The 20,903-nt window shown below is 43.4% G+C and overlaps 2 protein-coding genes across 2 annotated transcripts; both read right to left on the bottom strand.

The window, feature by feature from the left end:
• Positions 1-8,756: 8,756 nt before the first annotated feature.
• On the bottom strand, positions 8,757-13,981 carry LOC139290923 (transmembrane protein 182-like). The gene is made up of 5 exons (XM_070912748.1): positions 13,808-13,981; positions 10,470-10,593; positions 10,144-10,242; positions 9,318-9,455; positions 8,757-8,977 (listed from the first exon to the last, which is right to left on the bottom strand). The coding sequence occupies exons 1-5, from the start codon at positions 13,979-13,981 to the stop codon at positions 8,757-8,759; spliced, it is 756 nt and encodes a 251-aa protein (XP_070768849.1).
• A 739-nt stretch (positions 13,982-14,720) lies between these two features.
• On the bottom strand, positions 14,721-20,822 carry LOC139290922 (sodium/hydrogen exchanger 2-like). The gene is made up of 13 exons (XM_070912747.1): positions 20,570-20,822; positions 20,074-20,296; positions 18,803-19,043; positions 18,468-18,718; positions 18,151-18,368; positions 17,867-18,063; positions 17,630-17,719; positions 16,693-16,763; positions 16,350-16,484; positions 15,946-16,042; positions 15,700-15,828; positions 15,269-15,332; positions 14,721-14,911 (listed from the first exon to the last, which is right to left on the bottom strand). The coding sequence occupies exons 1-13, from the start codon at positions 20,820-20,822 to the stop codon at positions 14,721-14,723; spliced, it is 2,160 nt and encodes a 719-aa protein (XP_070768848.1).
• Positions 20,823-20,903: the final 81 nt, after the last annotated feature.

Raw genomic sequence — 20,903 nt, 5'->3', positions numbered from 1 at the left:
TGGGATTTCACTCTAAAAAGGGGGAACTTTGCCACTCGGTCCAACCTCTCATTTTTAAACCAAAATCTTTCAGGATTTGAGCAGAGATTAACGTTACTGTTCGATCACACTGTGATTTTACTTGACTCACTCTCCCACAACTCGACTCTCATACACTCACTTGCTGATTGTAATGAGCGCTGTCACGGCACGGGCTGAGATGGCCACAGAGCTCATCGAAGCGCTGCAAGTTTTTAGGGAGTCCCGCACCTTATTGATCACATGGTTGTGTTCGGATGGTCGTGGAGCAGATGGACTTTAACAGCAGGAGACTTGAGGCAGGGGCTAGGTGCAGAACAACCAGGTGTTTACTTCGCCCTCAATGAAGACATAGTAACAAATAACAGTCACACACATAACATTCTGTGGACCAGCAGCAGCGTGTGGTCCTGACAGCAGCCGGGCTTGATGGAAACTAGCAGCCTTTCTTTTTGTGTATGCTTTAAACAAAGATATCATGTAATAATTACTGAGCTTTAGAGCTGTTGGTAAACTTTGTTTTTTTTTTCATTGTAACTTCAAAAAGGCCGAGGCTAGCTCCCTGCTTCCAGCTGGCTAGCAGCTCCATGCTCTGTGCTACAGACATGAGATTTATCAATCTTTGCATCTTGGAAAGAAAACATATTTTGCAAAAATATATAACTTCAACTGTTTGAGCCGTCACTGACATGCTGCTAGTTTCCCTGTTGATTAGCAACACAATAAAACAAAACAGTGTGTGCATGAAATTGTGAGCAAAACGGCCATGTTAAAGACGGTAGTCCTTGTAGGCAGGGCCAGCCTAAGCATAGGCCGTCGCCTAGGACCCCACCATATCATAGAAACGTGTTTTGCATAAATGTCCGGCCAGGCACTTAAAAGGAGGCCAGTGATTGAATTAATTAGTTTTACACATATCTAGTGTATATTCATACATTTACGCTTATTTTGGCTAACATCTATCTATTACATAATTTTGTAGATGCACTTAGGAATTATCTGGGACATCCACAGCCCAGCGCTGCACAACCCGGCGACTCTGCTACTGAGGGAGTCAAAGTATAGACTCTTCATCTTCTGCTGCTCCATCTTCTGCCTGCAGCAGCTGAGTTTAGTCAAGTTGGTTTGTTTATTGTGGAATTGAGTTATTATTGCAAATCACAGTTGCATACACTCTTAAAAGAGATGAGGATGGAAAACGTTACCACCACCACATCTGTCACAGGAAACGAATAAATGGGGGAAAAATGAAGAGAAGCCGGCCTTTACTGCTTTTGCTGCAAGCTCTTCTCCCAGAGAAATTACAAACTGATCGCTGATCCCTGCATGTAGGCATGCACATCTGTATTGAGATGTTACGTGAGAGAATAAACTCCAAGCAAATATAATATCTGAATTTATGATGGAAAATCATAATCTTCTATGCTGTTGGTTTGAAATCATGGGGTGACTGTAAACACTTCTTGACTGGCATCTGTATGCTTACCTTGAGTGCATCTGATGTGTTGCATATGTGTGGATTTGATCTCCGCACAGCTCTGTTTCGATGTGGAGACGATAATTAAGAAATAATTGGAGGGGCTCGAGAAATGTTTCTCAAGCGTGGAAGATGCCTGCCTAAATGTTAATTCCACTCAGATTATGTTAACGTATGCACAGATGTTAATGTAGACTCCACGTTGGGCTCTTGTGTTGTGCACCTCAGTGCTTTCCCAGCGTGCATGTGTTCTTCCCCTCAGCTCTGCCAGCAGCCTACTGGATCTGTCAACTTGGGGAAAATTTCCATTTTGCAGCTAACTCTGCAGCCTTTTGATGGATACGTCTTGCCGACTTTTATCTCTCGGCGCGTCTGCAAACTAATTAATATTTTTTTTCTCGCGCTCTCTCTCTCTCTCCCCTTCAGGCAAATATTTGTTTCCTCAGAAGTGAGCGTGGGCAAACCTTCCTCACAGCTCCATATGCTGCCAGCTGCCAATCAAGTGGGCTGGAACCCTGAAACTAATCGCAACCCCCTCCTCCTCTCTCCTCTGTCTCCTCTTCCTCTCCTTCAGCAGAAATGAAAGAAGTGTGTGTGTGTGTGTGTGTGTGTAGGGGGATGTTTAAGGAAAATAAAGACATACAGTAGAGAAGAAGAAAGGGGATGGTTGAGACACAAGCCCAAAGCGATGTCTCCTCTGTTCTGTCCGTCCACACAGAGCTCTTCCTGCCTGTCTCTATGCTAAGCTCTTTGTTTTTATTTTACTTTATTGTATTTATTTGTTGTTCAGATGGATTGTACTCTAACTGTACTGGATTTGGTTTGTTTGCCAGACAGCTCCAAGAGTGAACAGTGCGTGTACACAGTGATTTGTGTGTGTGTGTGTGTGTGTGTGTGTGTGTGTGTGTGTGTGTGTGTGCCAGGGCCAAAACACAGACTGGGCAGAAACAGCTTTACTTCTCCCTACAGATCAGCAGCAGGTGAATGAAGAAGGCAGCAGCAACACAAATGATTCATGTTGTGTGGTATATCAGTCACACTGCTGTATTATTGGACCGTTTGTCTCTGAACCCCAACACAAACACGCATATACTCCGTGTTGGCTTGGGACATTTAGACACTAACCCTAATGTAACTTATACGTGGCTTGTTGTTTGGTCATGGGTGGTCCGAAACTGTGTTGGTAGATAATTGGTATTCTTGGTAAATATACCACCAGGTATAGTGTGTAGGTTAGGTCGACTGCTTGTTCATTTTTGTTTGTCCTCAAAAATGGCATCAGAGATAGATTTGAGGCGGGATTGTCAACCAGTGGGAGGACTTATCTCTCCGTGGTCCACATCACATGGAGTCAGACTGATGCATGGCGAATCCGAAAGGGTTCAGTTTGCTTCAAACTAACTGGGTTGTACAACGTGTTGTCCATTTATGTTCAAAGGCAAAAGTGTTTTGAAGTGTTCCCTGTATAAGTGGTCCAAAAGGCCAAGCTGTGACGGCAGGCGCTGAGGCCTTCACTTTGACCAAACTCTAGCAAACACAGGAACTATCTTAGCTTTGTGAAACACCAGGTTTGTCAGCAGTTACACAAACTGTGGAACACAAACCAACCATCCACTTTATCCCTAAATGTGGTATAATGCAGAAATGATGCTTATATATTCATATCATATCATTTTATAAACAAATATAGAAGCAACACTATAGTCCCTTTTCTTTGGCATTGCTGCTATCTGAACCGCGCCTCACCAGTCGAATGTAAAGACAAGCTGTTTCCATCTACTTTACATCCTGTATTTGTTTTCTTAAGACTATACACAACAGCACCTTTATTTGTAATGTCTTTACTGTTAATTATCAGCAGAAACTACATCTGCTGAATGTGCTGTAACATTTGAAAACACACATTATATTCATTAGTTTGAACAAGGTGGGTGATACACAGGAATGTTTGCACATTCTCTCAGAAGACATAATGGCCTTCACTAATAAGTTGACTATTGTATCATGCCTTGCTATGTGGTAGTTGAGCCTGCCTGTTGTACACATAGCAGCCATTCAGGCACACACAGACATACACACACACACCTCTTTACTGTTTCCCTCCTGCTATCATCAGATGTGTGTGCAAGTGATCCTGTCTTTGTGAGGTTAATTGAAGGCAGGAGCTCTGACTGTCTGAGACATAATCTGTCTGCATGAAAATGTGTGTGTGTGTGTGTGTGTGTGTGTGAGTGAGTGAGTGAGTGATGGGGGGTGTTTGAGGGGAGGGATGCCTTTAATAAGACCACACTAGTTATTTATACAAAAATAGAAAAAAGAAACACACACAGCAACTCTTCTTTATCCCTCCACCTGCTCCCTCTCTTACCTCAACTACCCCCCAATACAGATTAGTGTGTGTGTGTGTGTGTGTGTGTGTGTGTGTGTGTGTGTGTGTGTGTGTGTGTGTGTGTTGAGGGGGGGCGTTCCTGGGGATTTGGGGTGTACAAAAGAAACAAAAAAAGCAAGAGTGATGCCATAAGGCTTGCTTTTCTCTCATATCAGCTCTTATTATCAGTCATTTTTGACAGGGGAAAAACCTTTATCTGAGAGAAACTGTGTCCGTCTGGCCCGGCGCATGAGCACACACTCATGAGCACACACACACACACACACACGCACATTAAAAAGCCATGCTCGGGGGCCTAGCAGGCTGAGGCTCACACACACAGAGCAGGTAATCGGCTCACTAGTAGAGTAAGGGGGTTAGAGAAAGGAAGGAAAGCGCTCTCACCAAGTGTATCCCCCCTCTTTGACTGGATTAGAGCCCACCAGTATTCAGTCCAGGTGCTCCGGTGGACAGAGGGGTGAGGGGTCCACGTAGGGTTAATTTTCCCTACCTAGTGTGAGACCAGAGCCTGCTGTGTGCTGTCTGACACGTCACATATATGGGACCTTTAGCAAATACTGGAAAATTAGCAGCAAATAATGCTGCCATGCCATAAAATATACAGATCTATGCATTATACATCACACACACACACACGCAGTACACACTCATTACCCCTAATCAACAAGACGTATGCTCTTTGGGCTCCATGGGTCTGTTGGGGTTAATTTGCAAACCATTTATTACTTTATTATCATGTCATGTCTTAATTCACGTGATGCTCGCTATGCCATATGCATAATATTATAACGCCATAATTGCTGACACTTCAAGTGCAAGATTATTTCTTCCTTAAATGAAGTGATAGTGTGTTTCCATTGTTGTGGATGACAAGGGAGGAGACATACGAGTTAATTAACTATGATTAGGAAGAGCTACAGTCACTGAACAAGCCGGGGTTCTAGCTCAATACTCTGCTCGGTAATTGCTTCCTTTCCTTTCCTCCACTTTCCTTTCCTTTCCACTCACTGCTCCCTCATATTTGTCCCCTCAGTCCATACAGGCATAGGAGAGTTTCCCTTTGAGGAGGAGGGCTGGAGAGCCCTCTGCTGGCTGAGTGTGGCAATTCAACCACAGCCATGAAAAGAAGATGAAGACCAGTTACCGGCTACTTAGCTAGGTTGTGGATAAAAGCTCATTACTAGTTTGTCAGACAGCTGAATGTTTGAAGGAGAACAGAAAAAGTAATTTGTCATCAGTCCATCTTCATCTTCCTGATTTTAGGGGGCTATCTTCAGATAACTCAGTAAAGTGTGCCTCTTGGAACGAGCTGGGCCAGAAAGCGGTCAGAAACATTCATCTTTGTGATTAAAATGAGAGTCAAACCCACACAAAAAAAACAACAAATATTTCAAGACGTTTTAAAAACATTTTAACATAGTTTGACTTTAAATATCTTATGCACAGCAGGCAGAAACAACTCTGACACTTTATTCATACTGTATTTTGAGGGTCTTCATGTTCCATAATTGTTGACTTCTCGGCCCACAAGAGAATGGCCATATTCAAAGCTATCCGTCTTTACTCCAAAGAAAGATGTGTCAACTACTTCCTGCCAGATTTCTGTTAAATTTGCTGTGAATAGTCAGGACCCCCTGACCTCTCCACCCACAAGCCACTGTTGGGCAACTACTGTCGCATCACAGCAAGAAGGTCCTGGGTTCGAATCCTGACTGGGAATCAATAAAGGATAACTTCACTTACATAAAAACAACTAAACCAACTAATCAACTAAAAGGCAGATTTTGATGATATTTGTTAGTCACATTCATGCCATTTGACTTGAATGACTTTTCATCCAGTGCCACCGCCAGCGCAAACTTTACATTGTAGCCCCATTACTGGTAAGGCTCTAAGAATAGCTCATTCATAACTGCAGCTGCAGTTGTCCACAATTCCAGGAGCCAACATTGCTTTGACATTTGTACACCAATAAACTTCCCATCTCCGTGAAAGAGCAATGCACAGCTGCTTCCCTAAACATTGCAATAGGAAGCATCCAGGATTGTCTGCCATGCAGTGGATAAGATAGTCCCGAACTAGGCTTGTGAGTTACTAGGAGCGTCAGTGACAAGCACATCACTGGCATCTCTTTTACCACCACTGGCTTTCACTTAGCTTCTGCCAGCAGTCCTACTTTTGCAGTTGTACAGGTTCATAAAGAGAAAAAGAAAACTGCACACAGAAAGGACCAGTGTTCCTACAGCACCTCTGCTGAGAGGCAATGGTGCTAACCACTGAGCCACTGATGCAGCCAGTGTGTGTTGCACTAAAGAGTACCACCTGCAGTGCATTGCTCACACTCACTGCCTTTTCTTCTTTTTTCACTGCTACATTTCCACTGCTGCTTCAAATCCTTTCAGTGCTTACACCTTAGCTGCAACTGACACTTCAACTCCTTTTAGTGTTTGTAATTCAACTGACATTACAACTCCTTTCTGTGCTTATAAGTGCTTTTAAGTGCTTCAACCTTAACTGTACAGAACATGTACAGTTCAATCAGAAAATGTAGCCTTTTCCAGTTGTTGTTGCTCCACTCATCTGTATAATATGGTCCTATGAATAATGGTTTTTACTGTTCAGGCAGAAGCTATTGAAAACAACTTAAAGAGTCAGTTAAAAAACATCTTTTCTCACTCTCCCTTAGCAGTATCTAGCCATTAAAATAGCAGTTAAGTATAGAGGATTTGAGATAACCACCTCTGCATCCACCTCAAACCCATGGAGGTAAATGGAATTTTGTTTGCGGTGTTCAAAGCATTGAACAAGATGAAAAAAAGTGATGTGTCTTTCCCTATACAATGACAGATAGGGACAAGTCATTCTGTAAAAAGTAGTTCCAATGAAACATGTTCCTGTTTAATGTAATTTAAACGAACCACAACACACATTTAATTTACCTCCATTGTTTTGGGATGGTGGCAGAATACGGATACGGACATAAATAAAATAGCCCTCTCCCTGCTCTGTATGGCGCTGTATTTTCCCCTTGTGTTCTTTTTCTTTATCTTTAAATTGTGTTCATCTCTCAATCAACTCTGCTACTATTTTAAATTGCACACCTCACATTCTTCAGATGGAGTTATGTGTTTTCTTTTTTCCTCTCTTTATTTTATCTTTCTTCTTGGCTTCTTCTACCCCCCCCCCCCCCCCCCCCTTTTTTTATCCATCTGTCTGTCTTAAGGAGCAGAGTTAATAAGGCCTCATAGTTTGTGATGTCACAGAGGAGATGAGATATTATTCTTTCTGCTGCTGGAGACAAAGATGTATCCTTTATTTTTGTGTTTTGTTTTATTGAAACACTTTTATTTAAACACTTACAAACGATTAAAACATTTTTTGTCCTGAAAGCTACATTGAATTTACTGTTTTCTAGCCAAGCAAGGTAGCGATCATGCTGTTGCGGACAGACAGGCATAAAATATTCTATATATCATATATCTGTCATCAGAAATGATCATCAAATAAAATCACATGTTCTCAAATAACCAATAACAATCATGTAAAAGACCATAGCCACGATGTACCAAAATTAGAGGGTATCCTCTGACATTAAACTCAGTTGACCTATAGCATTTGAATCCTACGGTGCTATATTACAGCATTGCACTCTGAGGTACACTATCTTACATAAGTCAGATCTAGGATCAGCAGCGAATGTGCTGCAAAAGAATACAGTATATTTCAATTATTAAAATTGTTGTGTTCTGGACAGTTTGATCACAGCATGTGTGTGTGTTTGAAAGTGTATTTCTATGTGTTTGATCAGTGAGTTCTTTGATGCCCCCCCCCCTCACACACACACACACACACACACACCACCACTCCTGCTCCTCAGTAGAGCAGATGAAAGCTGATATTTGTGATTTCCACACGCTGCCCATTCAGACCAATGAAAAAGGAGGATGATCTAATATTGTGGCAGTTACGATACAATCACAAGTCTGTGCTTCCCATTCGGATAGCGGTGAGGAAAAGAAAGAACACCCATGAGGACATGGGTCATTTTGTCTGTGTGTGCAATAGATTATCTATTAGAGGCAGGGGCTTGAGAATTTCTGAATTGAAAGTTTCTGTAAACACATGGGGTGGTACAGAGGAACATGACAGTATGAGGCAGCAAAGAGAAAGCCTAAGGATTTCAATGAGGGAGTGAAATGTGATTGGGGTGAAGGGGGCAGGTGGCCGGCCTGCTGTACACCAACCAAACCCACAAACAGCTGTTCATTTCTCAAAGCCCCCCTTGTGCCCCCCTACAAGCATCAATTCTCTCTCTATCCGCCCTATATCCATCCCTCTCCTGCTCCCCCACCCTCTATCCAAAGCTACCGTTTCTGTCTCCAGTCCATCCAACCATTCCTCCCTCCCACCTCACCCCCGCTCCAGCTAGCCTACTTTGATCGTGTGCCAAAATCAGGATGGGAAGGAGGGGGACACAGCTGATTCACCCATACATTTCTCACCTTCCGCTCTATGGACTTGAAGCATTACTATAATATTATTACTTACGAAATATTGAAAAAAAGTCTTGGCACATCATGTATTGCTCCTTAATGCCATGTATCATATCCCTATCACACCACATGAATCCCACTGTAACACTCTCTTATTGTGGTATTATTATTCTATAGTAATTAGCAAAGCAAGTTATAGAAAACTGAAACACCAAATCAGTGTCTCTGACTGCATGCTACTTGACATCCAAAGGGCGGTGCTGAAATATTGATCTCATCTTTCCAGCCAGTATTCACATCCCACAAGTGTTCTGCTGAGTCCCAGTTGCAGGACATAAAAAGGTCAGTCCTCTCTTCCCCTACAGGCCAGATGGCAAGCTCACTTGCTGGCACGCAACGCACGGCCCACCAGCATGAAGACCAGTCCGGACACGAGCTCCAGAGGCACGCCGGCGCAGGCCACCATGAACGACAGGCCGTAGAGCACTGAGACCTGTGCGTGTGGACATGCCTCTCCTCTCTCCTGTAGGACGTAGCGCTTCACCTCCACCACCTCCATCCACAGCACGTAGAGCAGCAGCGTGACCAGGAACAAGCAGGCTGGGGAGGGATTTAAGGAGTGTCAGAGAGACAGTGAGACACAGATAGAGGCTATCACGGCTGTGAGCAACACCAGAGGAATGCAGCTCCTACTCATCTCTACTGTTACCACGGTAGCAGTGTTTAAACCTGCTGTTGTTATAGCGACAGTGACATCTGCTGCTCTGAGTGTCCGCTATGTGTTTGTCATGTGACAGGTATGAACAGCTGACAGCAGCAATGGCTGCAACATGTGTCTGTGTCTGTACATTCACATATCCCCCTGGCAGCACATTTCACATTGCAGATAAAAAAAAACTATGGTTATGAACTCCACACGTGCACACAGGCTGTATTTTACCAGCAGCAATGAGGAAAGCACCGCCCAGCTTGTACGGTTTGTGGCTGATGAAGGGGACACCACAGACCAAGAGGAAGCCTCCAGCTAGAGCTGCGACCAGGCCAAGGATTATCAGCACGGTCCAGAAACCCCGAAACACTGCAAGAAATACAAGCAGGCCACCATCAGAGCAGTTACCTATCTATGTATGAAGACACTGCAAATGTGGTCATTTTAGCAGTCCGGAAAGGAGTGAAGAAAGTAAAGAAGTGTACTGGTTTGCAGGTGTAATGAAGAACCATGAACACCATCTTTGCACTTATGGCATTCCTTTTCCCAGTCATTTATATGCTCCTCCAGCTTCTCACTGTTACTGTATAATGTTGATGATTTGGGAATTTAAGCTTATTTTACTGTTATTCTCACTGTAAATGGCCAAAAGTAAATTGTGATTTTTTGTTCATGTGTGTGAAGAAGTGGCTGTAAAAAAAAGACTGAGCCTGTGTGTGTATATACAGATGAGTGAATTGAAGAAAAAAATCAACATGGAGTCTCTTGGTAAGGTGTTAAGCCAACATGAGCCAACATGAACAGCTTCAGTGCTCTTACATAGATTCTACAAGTCTGTAGAACTATAAGAGGGATGAAACACCATTATTCTTCCTAAAGATATCACCTCATTTGGTGTTTTTATGATTGTTGATTTCATACTCATCAAACCGCTCAATGAGCCCTCATGTCTTGTACGAAAGCATCTGCATTCACTGTGTTATTTCACTTTCATTTATTCATTCAGTGTGTCCTTGACTTTGTCTCCTGTCTGTAAGTATGTGAGTGAGTGTGGTACCTGCTGTAGCATCATAACTTGGATGAGGCACCTGTCCAAGTGCAACAGGCAGAGGGAAGAGGTAACCATGGACGCAGACCTTGGATTCTGGCTGGTTTGCTACATGAAAAAGAGTAAAACGTGTACAGAGTAAAAAAAAACTGAAGAAAATGAGAAGTGTACTGGATGTAATAAAATACATAAGAAACACCACACGAGAGCAACATTTAGAGAAAAGCCAAAAACACAGACATTGTTCTTTCCTGCACTTAGCATGTCAAGCAGACCACACTGCCGAGCATGAGACGTGCAACCACATTGGACAAGCCCCAACAAAAAATGCATACTGAAGAGAGTGGCCAGGACTGCATGTGCTGTGGGCTCCACCTGAAACACACATCGCCAGAAGAAGCCCTCGTGGTGCAGAGTGAGAGATGGAGGAGGGACGGTGACGGTCTCCACCAACTGGATCTAAAGAAGACAAGAGGACAGACTGACATCAGCAGACAAACAGAGAGATGGACGCTCAAATGTCTGCAGATGGATGAACCTTAATTTCTGTCAGCTTTGTCAACGCGTCTCCGTTAGCTGCTCTTCGTGATTCTGTGCTTCAGTGGTGCCACGGCATCAAACGTGGTTCTGATTATGGCCTGCTCGCCTGTGAGGTTTTCAAGGGGAACTCATGAAACACGCATGAGCGATATACTCTCCATTTGCTTGTCAAAAGTATGATTGATGGTCCCGAATAACACACAGCAACTTTAATCATCCTCTTTTATTGAAAATGAAAGACTTTGTTGTGCTGTGATGTTTGGGAGGAGTTCACCGGGGGATTGGCCTTTTATAAATGTATCCCTGACTTTGCATTTTTGTGAATTTTCTCACAAATGTGGCATGGAAGAATAAACTGGAAAATCAAAAGGATCACTCCACTGAGTTTACACATGAGGATCAGTTAACTTGTTGCCTGTTAAAACAGTTGTGTGATGGCTCTGGAGGAGGTTTGTCAAGACTGAGAAAGTAGCCCCGATAATGTCATTGAAGCGACCATCACAGGAGTCGCAGGGAGGTGGTGGTGGTGGGGTGGGTGGTCTTGTACAATGCCAAGGTCCAGGACTCACATCCAGAGACCAGTTTGGTTTAATTAATGTAAAAACGTAATCAGGTCTGCTTTACGTTCCCTACTAAATGTATTTTCTGGTGCAAAGTAGTTGTATATCATTTTAGTGAGACCACTAGACCACCAGGGTACTCAGAAGCTACACATTTTTAGCCATGCTAGTGGCGTGTCTCAGGGACTTCAATGTCTGGTTGGTCAGTTGGTCCATCACTATGGTCGAGACTGAAATACTGTATGTCAACAACTATTGGATGGATTCCTATTAAATTTGTATAGACATCCATGGCTCCTACTTTGATTTAGTGCTAATTAGCAAATTAAACTAAACCAAGAAGCTGAACAAGGTAAACATTGGTCGCAGCGTATGAGCTGGTTCCTGAAGCGTATCGGCAATGTTTCAGGAATTTGAGAAGGAAGGAACATCAGACTCATGTTGAATTTGGGCGGGATTTGATCGTACAGTTTAATCGCCGGTGTTTTGTATCAGATGTTAAGACTTTTCAAGAACTGTGTGATTTAGTAGCACCTGAGCACAATATTGCGCAACCAGGTGTCAGCTTATCATCCCCAAAGTCAAGGTGCTTTAGAGCGCTTTCATCCGACCCTGAAGTCACTCTTGAGCGCCTCCTGCACCGAGCTCGATCGCAACCGGGAGGAGGCCGGTTCGGTTCTTTTCAAAACAGTTCAATTCATATCAGCTGATTTATTCGGTCATTGAGAAAGAGGCCCTCACATTAATTTGGGGATTACAGCATGTTGATGTGTATGTTGGTTCTGGGACCCCTCTTGTAGTGTACACAGACCATAATCCTGTGCCTTCTTCTCGCTCCTTGTTTGTCTGTCCTGCTCTCTCTTAAAATGCTCCTACAGGTATCAAGGTTGCTTGGGGGGGGGGGGGGGGGGGGGGGGGGGACCCCTCCCACTCTTGTTTGTGGTTCAGGTGTGTCAGGAGGATAATACTGATAATACTGATGTACAGGATTCACTGTATTATTGTGTATAGGTTAGCATTGGTTTACTACATTTGTTTTGTTTAATCCATCATTATCTGTGTGGTCTCTGAGCTGGTTCATGACAATACCCTCTCAACATCCACGTGTTAGCATTTTCATTGTGAGCATGTTAGCATGCTGACGTTAGCATTTCGCCAAAGCGCCACTGTGTCAAGGTAAAGCCCCATAGAGCCATTAGCAGGGCTGTAGACACTTAACCTCCTGAGACCCGGCCCATTCATTTATGTCCTTTATAATGGACATTTTGTTCACCTGTATCTTTCTTAATTAGTTGGAGTTACCCTTCCAAGTCCTATAGTATTCTGTAGGGGACATCCTGGGCTTTCCAGTGATGTGTCATGTGATGGGTTTGCATGCTGGGAACTTTTTATACTTTTTTCCTCTATCAAGATGGCTGCCATACCAACAACCACATTTTATGGAAAGAGGAGAGGCAAGTCAAATATTCTTTATCTATTACTATTTTTACCATGATAATTATATATATTCTTGTTCATAAACATGTTAAGAACAATATTTTTACATCTGAAAACAGTTTCATTATTTCTGTTTTGAAATAACAGGCATTTAATGAATGTCAACTGTAGTGGACACCAGGACCATTTTAATGTATTTAATGACTGCACATTGTTGTAGGAGAAAGAAGTGAAGCAGAGAGGATTCTATACCGGATAGTAGAGGGAGATTCAGATTTGGAGCTTTCAGATGAGGAAAAGGATGAGGAGGATGAGTATCAGCCTGTGATAGGTGAAGATGATGATGAAGAAGGAGAGGAAGAAGATGCAGGAGAATCTGATGAGAGTCAGAGGCAGAGAGGGAGCAGCAAAGTCGTCGTGCTCTGTGGGCCACGACTAACTTGTATGTTTTATTTAGTTTCAGGCTAATGTATTACATTTTATGATCATGTTAAGATTATTATTAAAATAAAAAATATATTTAAAAAAATTTATTTAAAAGTTTTTTTAGGCCCAAATAGATAGGAAATCACACTAAAACAGAAATTGTAAGACACTTTTTTCCCTTGGTTCTCAGGAGGTTAAGTCTTGTTAGCTGACTACGTTACAAACTGGGGGCATGACGTTTGAAAGACATGGGCGTACAGAGGGTCTGACAGACAGATTCTATTGGTTGCATTGTGAAGAAGAAGAAGCGAAGGATCCAGTATTTTTCGAGCTTGATCCATACTAAAAGTCACTAAAAGTCAGGATGTATTCACCTCTTCTGCATTTTGATCCATTCCCTTTTAAATCCATCTCACTCAAGTCAACCAACTTAATGAAAGTGCGAGACTAAATTATTTTGGTACCTCTTTAAATATCCTGTAGTGGCATAGCGTGCACACCACTGTCACACAGCATCTGATCAGGTTCCACATTGGTATCTTTGTGGTTCCACATGTGATGTTTCAGTGATGAAACTGCTCTGACTATTATTATAGACACTTGTTTAGCTGGAGGTCATTGACCATTTCTGACAGCAAGCAGTAAGATCTGCAATCACTGTGTGTATCTGTGAATATCTACAGTGATGTGCACACATGTATCTGTCCTACCTCAGTGCCATTGGCATCTTTTTCCCCTGTCAGTGTTGTTTGCGTCGGCCATGTATACGGTCCACAGTCGTCACTGGCCACCAGCCAGTAGTCTGTACCAAAGGCTAAGAAGAAACACAGAGTCCCCACTACCCCAAAAATCCCCCCTGCCAAGGTTGCAGCTCCCACCCTCATAACTCCAGCCTAAATCCTCCTTCACTGTGCTGTTTCTCCTCCGCTTTCAGTCTTCAGCTGCTCACTGGTGTCCACTCTGCGACCCTCTGCCCAGCCCCAGTCCTAAAGAAAACAACCTGGCTCTCCCAGCCACTCCCTGGCATGCTGGGAGCTGTGGGGAAAAGAAGCTTCAGTAAATGAGGGGGTCAGACGGGGGAGGGGTGGGGTGGGTTATTTTAGGAAAGCAGTGAGCCTGTCCTCGTCAAATTACCCGTGGGTGTGCTGTGCATTTATAAAGGAAACAAGGAGAGGCAGGATTTGTGTGTGTGTGTGTTCTTATAACGTGGACAGCGAGTATCAGCGTTTATGACTGCGAGGTATTTCTATGGTAGGTGTTACACTTGGAGCGCCACTTTGAAAATGAATTAGACTAGAGACACCAATGACCCTCAGACCTCCACCAAAAGGTATTCAAGAGGTGAAACATGGAGCTAAGAAAAGTATTATTGCAGCTGGAAAACACTTGAAAGGATCAAGCCAGAAAGTTGAATTATTTAATCCATTTTAAAAGTTTTAATTAGAAGATATCCATGAAATTGCTAAAACCTTTCATCAAGCCAGTCTTGAAACCCACAACTCTAAGGCTAAATAAATATGAGGTACTTATCACTTTATGGAGCCATTTTGAAATGACTGAACACACTGAATTCATTGATTTACATTTCTTTTCCTCTCTTTCTGTCTTTCTCACAGTCTGTCTTCACTGCTGCTTCTCGTTCTCCAAAACAAAGCTGAGTTGTTTCTTTGGGGCTCTTCCCACAGGTGCTTGGTGTTGTGGAGAGAGCTGGTCCTCTCTGGCAGCAGCAGATTCTGGATCCACTGGCCCCGTCGGAGCTGAGGAAGCCGGAAATGATGAGTCCTGGAGGAGAGACCTCGGGCTTATGGAGCACACTGGCCAAGAGAAGAGAGGCTACAGTAAGCTCAAGACCCACAAAGTCAGAACAGTCACACCGTTATTGTCAGGGTCAAAGGTCAGGAGGGACAATCTGATGATACGTCTCTATATTCTTAGCCTGTGTTTTCTAGTGAAAACAGAGAGAAAACAGAAGAGTGGAGAGAAAAAAGTTGCGTATGGATAAAAACAGCCTCTCTGTCATCCATTTACCAATACTTGTCTTTTCCCACAGCAGTGTCTTAGACACACAGAGAAACATACATAAATACATACATACAGTCTGGGATAGAAGTTGGAAACCTCAAGTAAAAAACTTTTTTTTTAAATAGGTCTTGAATTGTCTTTCACGTTACCTGTGTGAGACCTGCTGAGTCCTGCTCTCACTCTGCGTGAGCCACTGAACTCTCCATCCTCCCCCTGTCCCAATGGAAGTACACAGTAAATATTATATTATATTCATAATAATAATTAGAACTAAATCCATAATCAAGCTCATTGACACTTCTTGAGTAAAGTTGCATTTTCATGACATAAATAATGATATATATCAAAATAAATGTCACCCTCTTTTTATTTTCATTAAGTGCTTTCATGAAAAGTCAAGTTTGAAATAAATCTTGAGGCATTTGCTTATGAAACATTCTGTATAAGATATTTTGAGGATAAAATCATTTATGTTTTTCAATTGAACAATTCATTACAGGTAGTCTGCAGAATGGCAACAATATGTGTCAGACTGAATGACTTGCAAATGTGTACGTGTGAGTGTACATGGATACAGTACCTGTGGCCAGTGTGTGATTGTATTGTACGTGTGTCTCTCTCCCAGACTCTGGTGTCTGTGAAGAGGCTTCCTCGCTCTGTCCGTGGTGGCGTCCTGGTGCAAAGTGTGTCTGCTGTAGGCTGGTGTCTGCTGGAGTGACAGCACATACATGAACCCCAATAGTAGATGAATGGTACATACCTATAGTGCACGTTCAGTGATGCCTTAGACAAAACAGAAGTACACAAACCGAAGCTGTGAATGTACCTTGTTGTTGAAGTTTTGAAGGTTTCTGGAGAGAATACGCCTGATGCTGTCCATCTCCTCTGGTAAGAGGGGGCGGCTGTGGGAGCGAGGGTCCACTCTGAAAGTGAGGCGTGAATATTCACATCCATTTAGCCAAAAACTGTGTTGTGAAGACTGACATATTTAATCAGTTCTCAGTGGCATGACTGGAGAATTGCCAGGGTAGGTGGAGATATTCTGTAACTTTTAACTTTTAAACTGATGCAAATATTATTGTGAGAGATTCTCATGAACCGTGATGATCTTGAAACTTTCCTTCGTTCTATACTCAATCCTATACTCAATGAACTTCATTGAAGTCCTGGAGATCCCTGAGCCCTACTACGAGAGATGCTGACATAAAGTAAAAGAAAAAGTTTCCTCACAGTGGTGGCGCCTCCTCGTCTCCCCTCTGCTCCCTTCTCTCCAGCTCCTGGTAAACTCTGAGGATGCTGGAGCGAGCCTGGTTATCCTCACGGATCAGGAAACGACGAAGGTACTTCTTGTTGAACTGCTCAAACCTCACATACGCACACACACACATAAAACACATTACAGTAACCAGGTGACATCATTATGAGTCCGAACTGTGGAAAACGATCAGGAACTTTTGCATGCGGTGTTTGCTGCCACCTACTGGTCATTTCAGGTCCTATTTATTTTATGGCCACACAAACACTTGTAGGGGAAACAGAAGATAAAAGTAAAAATAAAACAAGAAAAACTAACTTGTCCTTCCAGTAGTGCTGCCCCCAGTAGCCAACCACGTCCTCTATTCCTGCCAGCAGGTGATCAATGAGCTAAGAGGAGACATGATGTGAGTATACCATTCAAAGATTTGTTTGGCCTCCATATATCACTTTCCATAGAACATTTTGAATGCGTGTCATGGTCTGTGTTTCCAAGTGGGCATCCATCTCTGCATGTTGCATATCTGCTGAGAAAGTATAATCAGACAATAGATTGCACTTTCTATGCTGGACTGTCACTATCACTTTCATTTTCACAGATAAAAGGGAAAAGGTCACAAAAGCAGAAGATCTGTGTTTACACACAGAGGCCTGACAGCAGTGAAACATTAAAGACTCATTTCTATTAGAAAAAACTACTAAACTAAAGCCCATCGCTGTGGCAGCTTTACACACAAGGAGGATCGGATTTTGCACTATACAAGATACTGTATGATGAACCAAAACAGCTAGAAACGTATTTGAAGAAACTGCTACGTTATACATACTAACACCAAATGAATCCTTCCACTTTTGGTAGATACTTTTCTTTGATACATGAAAATTAAAAATACAGTGAAGGCGTAAAGCTAAATAGTAAGCACTTTTAAATGAAAAAATAGCAATAGATCATGTTGTTTCGTTAAAAATGTAAACTATGTCATACTGAGATAATGTCATATAAATGAAAAGTGTTGTATTAATAAATCTCACTGTGTTATCTTTATTGCTATAAAAACAGCTGAGATGTAAGTATGCTGCACCTGAATGATCAGACATTCATTATTTTAGTGTCTACATTCCTCTCCTTCAATGGATATGTTGACTAATTACACCTGGAATGCAGCACACTAAAAACACATATACAGTATATGCTGTATTCCTTAAAGCCCATGTTGCAGGCCCAGCACGTCGCTGTAAGTGCTGTCATTTCTCACCCTGCTGTGGATCTCCTCACTGACAGTGGGCAGAGCTCTCTTCTTCCTCTTCACATCCAGCAGCTCTACGAGAGGCTTAATGGTCATCCCCTGGAAACCAGACAAAACCAAACTCAACAAACGGAACCAAAGAGTGCTCCAGGAAGCCAAACAAGTGTAATGCAAAGAAGAAAAACTGCTATCTGAAAATACAGGGATTGGTCTTTCATCAAAATTCACACGACATTATTCCCCCACCTGTACAAAGACAGTGAAGAGGATGACCACAATGGTAGTTGTGATGAAGAGCCTTTTCTTCGGGAAGTCATCGATCAGGAAGACGAGGGAGAAACAGATTGCTCCTCTCAGGCCTCCGTAGGCAATGATGAACTGATCTCGAAAGGTCACGGTGTTCCTCCGGAGCTTGTTCACCACAGCAGTCAGCAGCAGAACACCTTCAGAGGAAGGTTGTTCATCAAGCTCCCGGCCAGGGCATCATTGTCAGCTTTTTTAAAGTGCAGGAAAGATTTTTTTAAAGCTACCTGTGGCCCTCCAGATGAGGCAGAGCAGCAGCGTGGAGCAGACAAAGGGCCAGCTCCACATGTGGACATCCTGTATTGTGGACACGCCAAGGAAGATGAAGATTAGGGTTTCACTCACGCTGCTCCACATCTTCAGGAAGTACTGAATGCTGGTGTTGCTGCGCTCAGACACGTTAGCCTCCACATACTGCTTCATGGTCACAGCGCAGGTCACAATGCTGAAAAACAAAAATGTATAATCAAATCACTAACCAAACCACGCTAAACATATGCAAAAGGAGGTCTTTGAGTTTAAGTTGGTACTCAGCAGCACTCACGCCATGATACCAGAGAGGTGAAGCATCTCTGAGGTCAGGTAGGACAAGTAGGAGTAGAGGAAGACAAAGAGCGGGGCGATGACCTGGGCTCTGGAGGTGAACCGTGAGGTGAGGGCCGCCACCAGACCAAAGAAGAGGCCCACACACAGGCCGCCGAGGCCCACCACCACCACCCTGCACCCCCCCAGCAACACATCCAGCCCTGACACTGACGGCAGACGGAGGAAGGACTCAAACAGCTTGTAGAGCACCTGAGAGGACGAGAGACGTATTATGCACAGAATGAGAGGTTTTATTTTATTTTGAGATCCCCTGGCGACCGCCTCTCCCCTCACCACGGTAACGGCGTCGTTGAGCAGCGACTCGCCAAACACCAAGATATGCAGCTGTTCGTTAACGTGCATCTCCTGGAAGACAGAGAGCACGGCCACTGGGTCGACGGCAGCGATCAGAGAGCCAAACAGCAGGCAGTGGAGCAGAGAGATATCTCCCAGGGAGCTCTGGGCCAGCAGACACACACCGTACAGGGACAGGCCGATGCCCAGCACGTTCCACAAGGTCCCCAGCACCGCGTACCTGGAGATATATATACAGAATCATCAACGTTACAGGAAACAGGAATGATACCGCTTGGCAACGTGCTCAAGTTAACATCAAAGAAAACTTGAAGCCAGATGTCCCCAATATAACTCTATAAACTCTATAAATTCCCTTAAATCAGCATTAATTGATTTTGTTGGTCAGCATAACAAGCTGTAAACACAACACTGACATCCCCTTAGTTAACTGAAGAGCCGGAGAACTGTCTGTCTCTTTAGCTGCTAAATGCTCCAATATGTTCACCAGTTAGTCGCTAACTTTGTCTGTCTGCCGTTCAGTGCAGGTCAGGTAGTTTACAATCAGTTTGTCAGAACTTTTTGCTGAAAACAGCTGCCTGATGTCTGGTAACCGAGCGTGCCTGGCACTGAACCAGTAAAAAACAGTAAAGTTGTGGGCCGTAAAAACCGAAACAATGAGTTGAAAGACACAAAAACACGCTGAGGGGAATTGCTGAGTTGGGTGATCATCATCAGTGGTAATATGCTGATGTCTGGCAAGCCATAATGTTAACCACGTTCACCATCTTGTGTGTTAGCATGCTGACATTTGCTAATTAGCGCTTAACAAAAAGTATAGTTGAGGCGAATTGGAATTTTTCAAATATCTGTCTATCTATTGAATGTCTGCACAAAAGATTTGTCCAACAGTTGTTGAGAAATCTCTATCTGGATCAAAATGGACTGACCAACAACATCCATACAGCAACACATCAATTATGTTTAATTATAATACATATAATAATTAATTATGTATCTATATATCTATACAGGGATTCATTGATGCTGTTGAAGTTCGATGGAAAAGTGTATGTATTTCCCTGTAATTCAAACATAGTTGGCACATTTGAAAACTTAATCATAACTGGGGAACTTCATTTTGATTTTAAAACAAAACAAAAAGTCTAATAATATGTTAAAAAGAAAAAGTGCACTCAACATATTTTGCACACAGACCCACACGATCATACACACACACATAAAAATGAAAACATTGACCGTGTACCAACCAGAGGATGGTGCCGAGGTTTTCAAAGAACAGCCTCCCTGGCAGGAAGTATCCTGCGTCCAGGACGATAGGGGGGAGCAGAAAGAGGAAGAAAGCATCAGCGCTGAGAGTCGGGGGAGCAGAGTGGCGAACCCCATAGATCACTCCTCCGACCAAGAGGCCCACCATGATGAGGAGACAGCTCTCGGGGACGACCGCTGGGACTCGACCTGACCAGTGGAAACCTGGAGGTTATGAGACACACCATACATAATACATACACACACATCTGGGTAGTGATGTGTTGCTTGGACTGGCTTTATATATTCTAAATATAAAGACAATTTCAATACATTCCTTTATTACAACTTGGGAAGAATGACACACTCTTGAATGTCAATATGTTTTAAAGTAAAAGTAAAAAACCACATTACTTCCTAAAACACATCTAACCACCTCCAATAGTATCTCATCTGATGTTGGCTTTTCATGTGAGCAGAAAACCAATTGAAGCTTACCCAGCTTGGCCAGTGAGGCCAGCATGATCCACAGCACAATCTCAAAGGGGGCCTGCACATGGTGATAGTCCACACTGAAAACCCTCAGAGCCATGGGCAGATCCACAGACAGGCTGCCGTCGCTGCTGTTGAAGCCCAGCAAGGGGGGCAAGTTGTGAGGCTGAGGGAGCTCAGCAGAGGGGGTCAGGGCCAAACATGCAGGCCAGAGCAGGCAGGCAGAGAGCAGCAGAGAGAGAGTCCACAGAGCAGCCATCCTGCAGCCATGCTGGGACAACAGGAGAGAGAGACGGGGAGAGAATAGGCCAGGGGTTATTGAGATAGGGGGAGGGCGAGC

Source organism: Enoplosus armatus, chromosome 10, assembly GCF_043641665.1.
Source record: "Enoplosus armatus isolate fEnoArm2 chromosome 10, fEnoArm2.hap1, whole genome shotgun sequence".
In the NCBI taxonomy this organism is placed as follows: Eukaryota; Metazoa; Chordata; class Actinopteri; order Centrarchiformes; family Enoplosidae; genus Enoplosus; species Enoplosus armatus.
The sequence above is the reverse complement of the archived record's forward strand: the minus strand, read 5'-3'. Positions and strand labels throughout refer to the sequence as shown.

Coding starts and splice junctions, on each gene's coding strand:
- LOC139290923 (XM_070912748.1), bottom strand. CDS start 13,981: ATGAGGGTGGGAGCTGCAACCTTGGCAGGGGGGATTTTTGGGGTAGTG. Junction 9,456..10,143: donor AAGTTATGATGCTACAGCAG/GTACCACACTCA, acceptor TATTTCTTGCAG/TGTTTCGGGGTTTCTGGACC. Junction 8,978..9,317: donor TGCTTTCCTCATTGCTGCTG/GTAAAATACAGC, acceptor ATCCCTCCCCAG/CCTGCTTGTTCCTGGTCACG.
- LOC139290922 (XM_070912747.1), bottom strand. CDS start 20,822: ATGGCTGCTCTGTGGACTCTCTCTCTGCTGCTCTCTGCCTGCCTGCTC. Junction 15,829..15,945: donor TTCAAAACTTCAACAACAAG/GTACATTCACAG, acceptor CTGTCACTCCAG/CAGACACCAGCCTACAGCAG. Junction 15,333..15,699: donor CAATCACACACTGGCCACAG/GTACTGTATCCA, acceptor CCATTGGGACAG/GGGGAGGATGGAGAGTTCAG.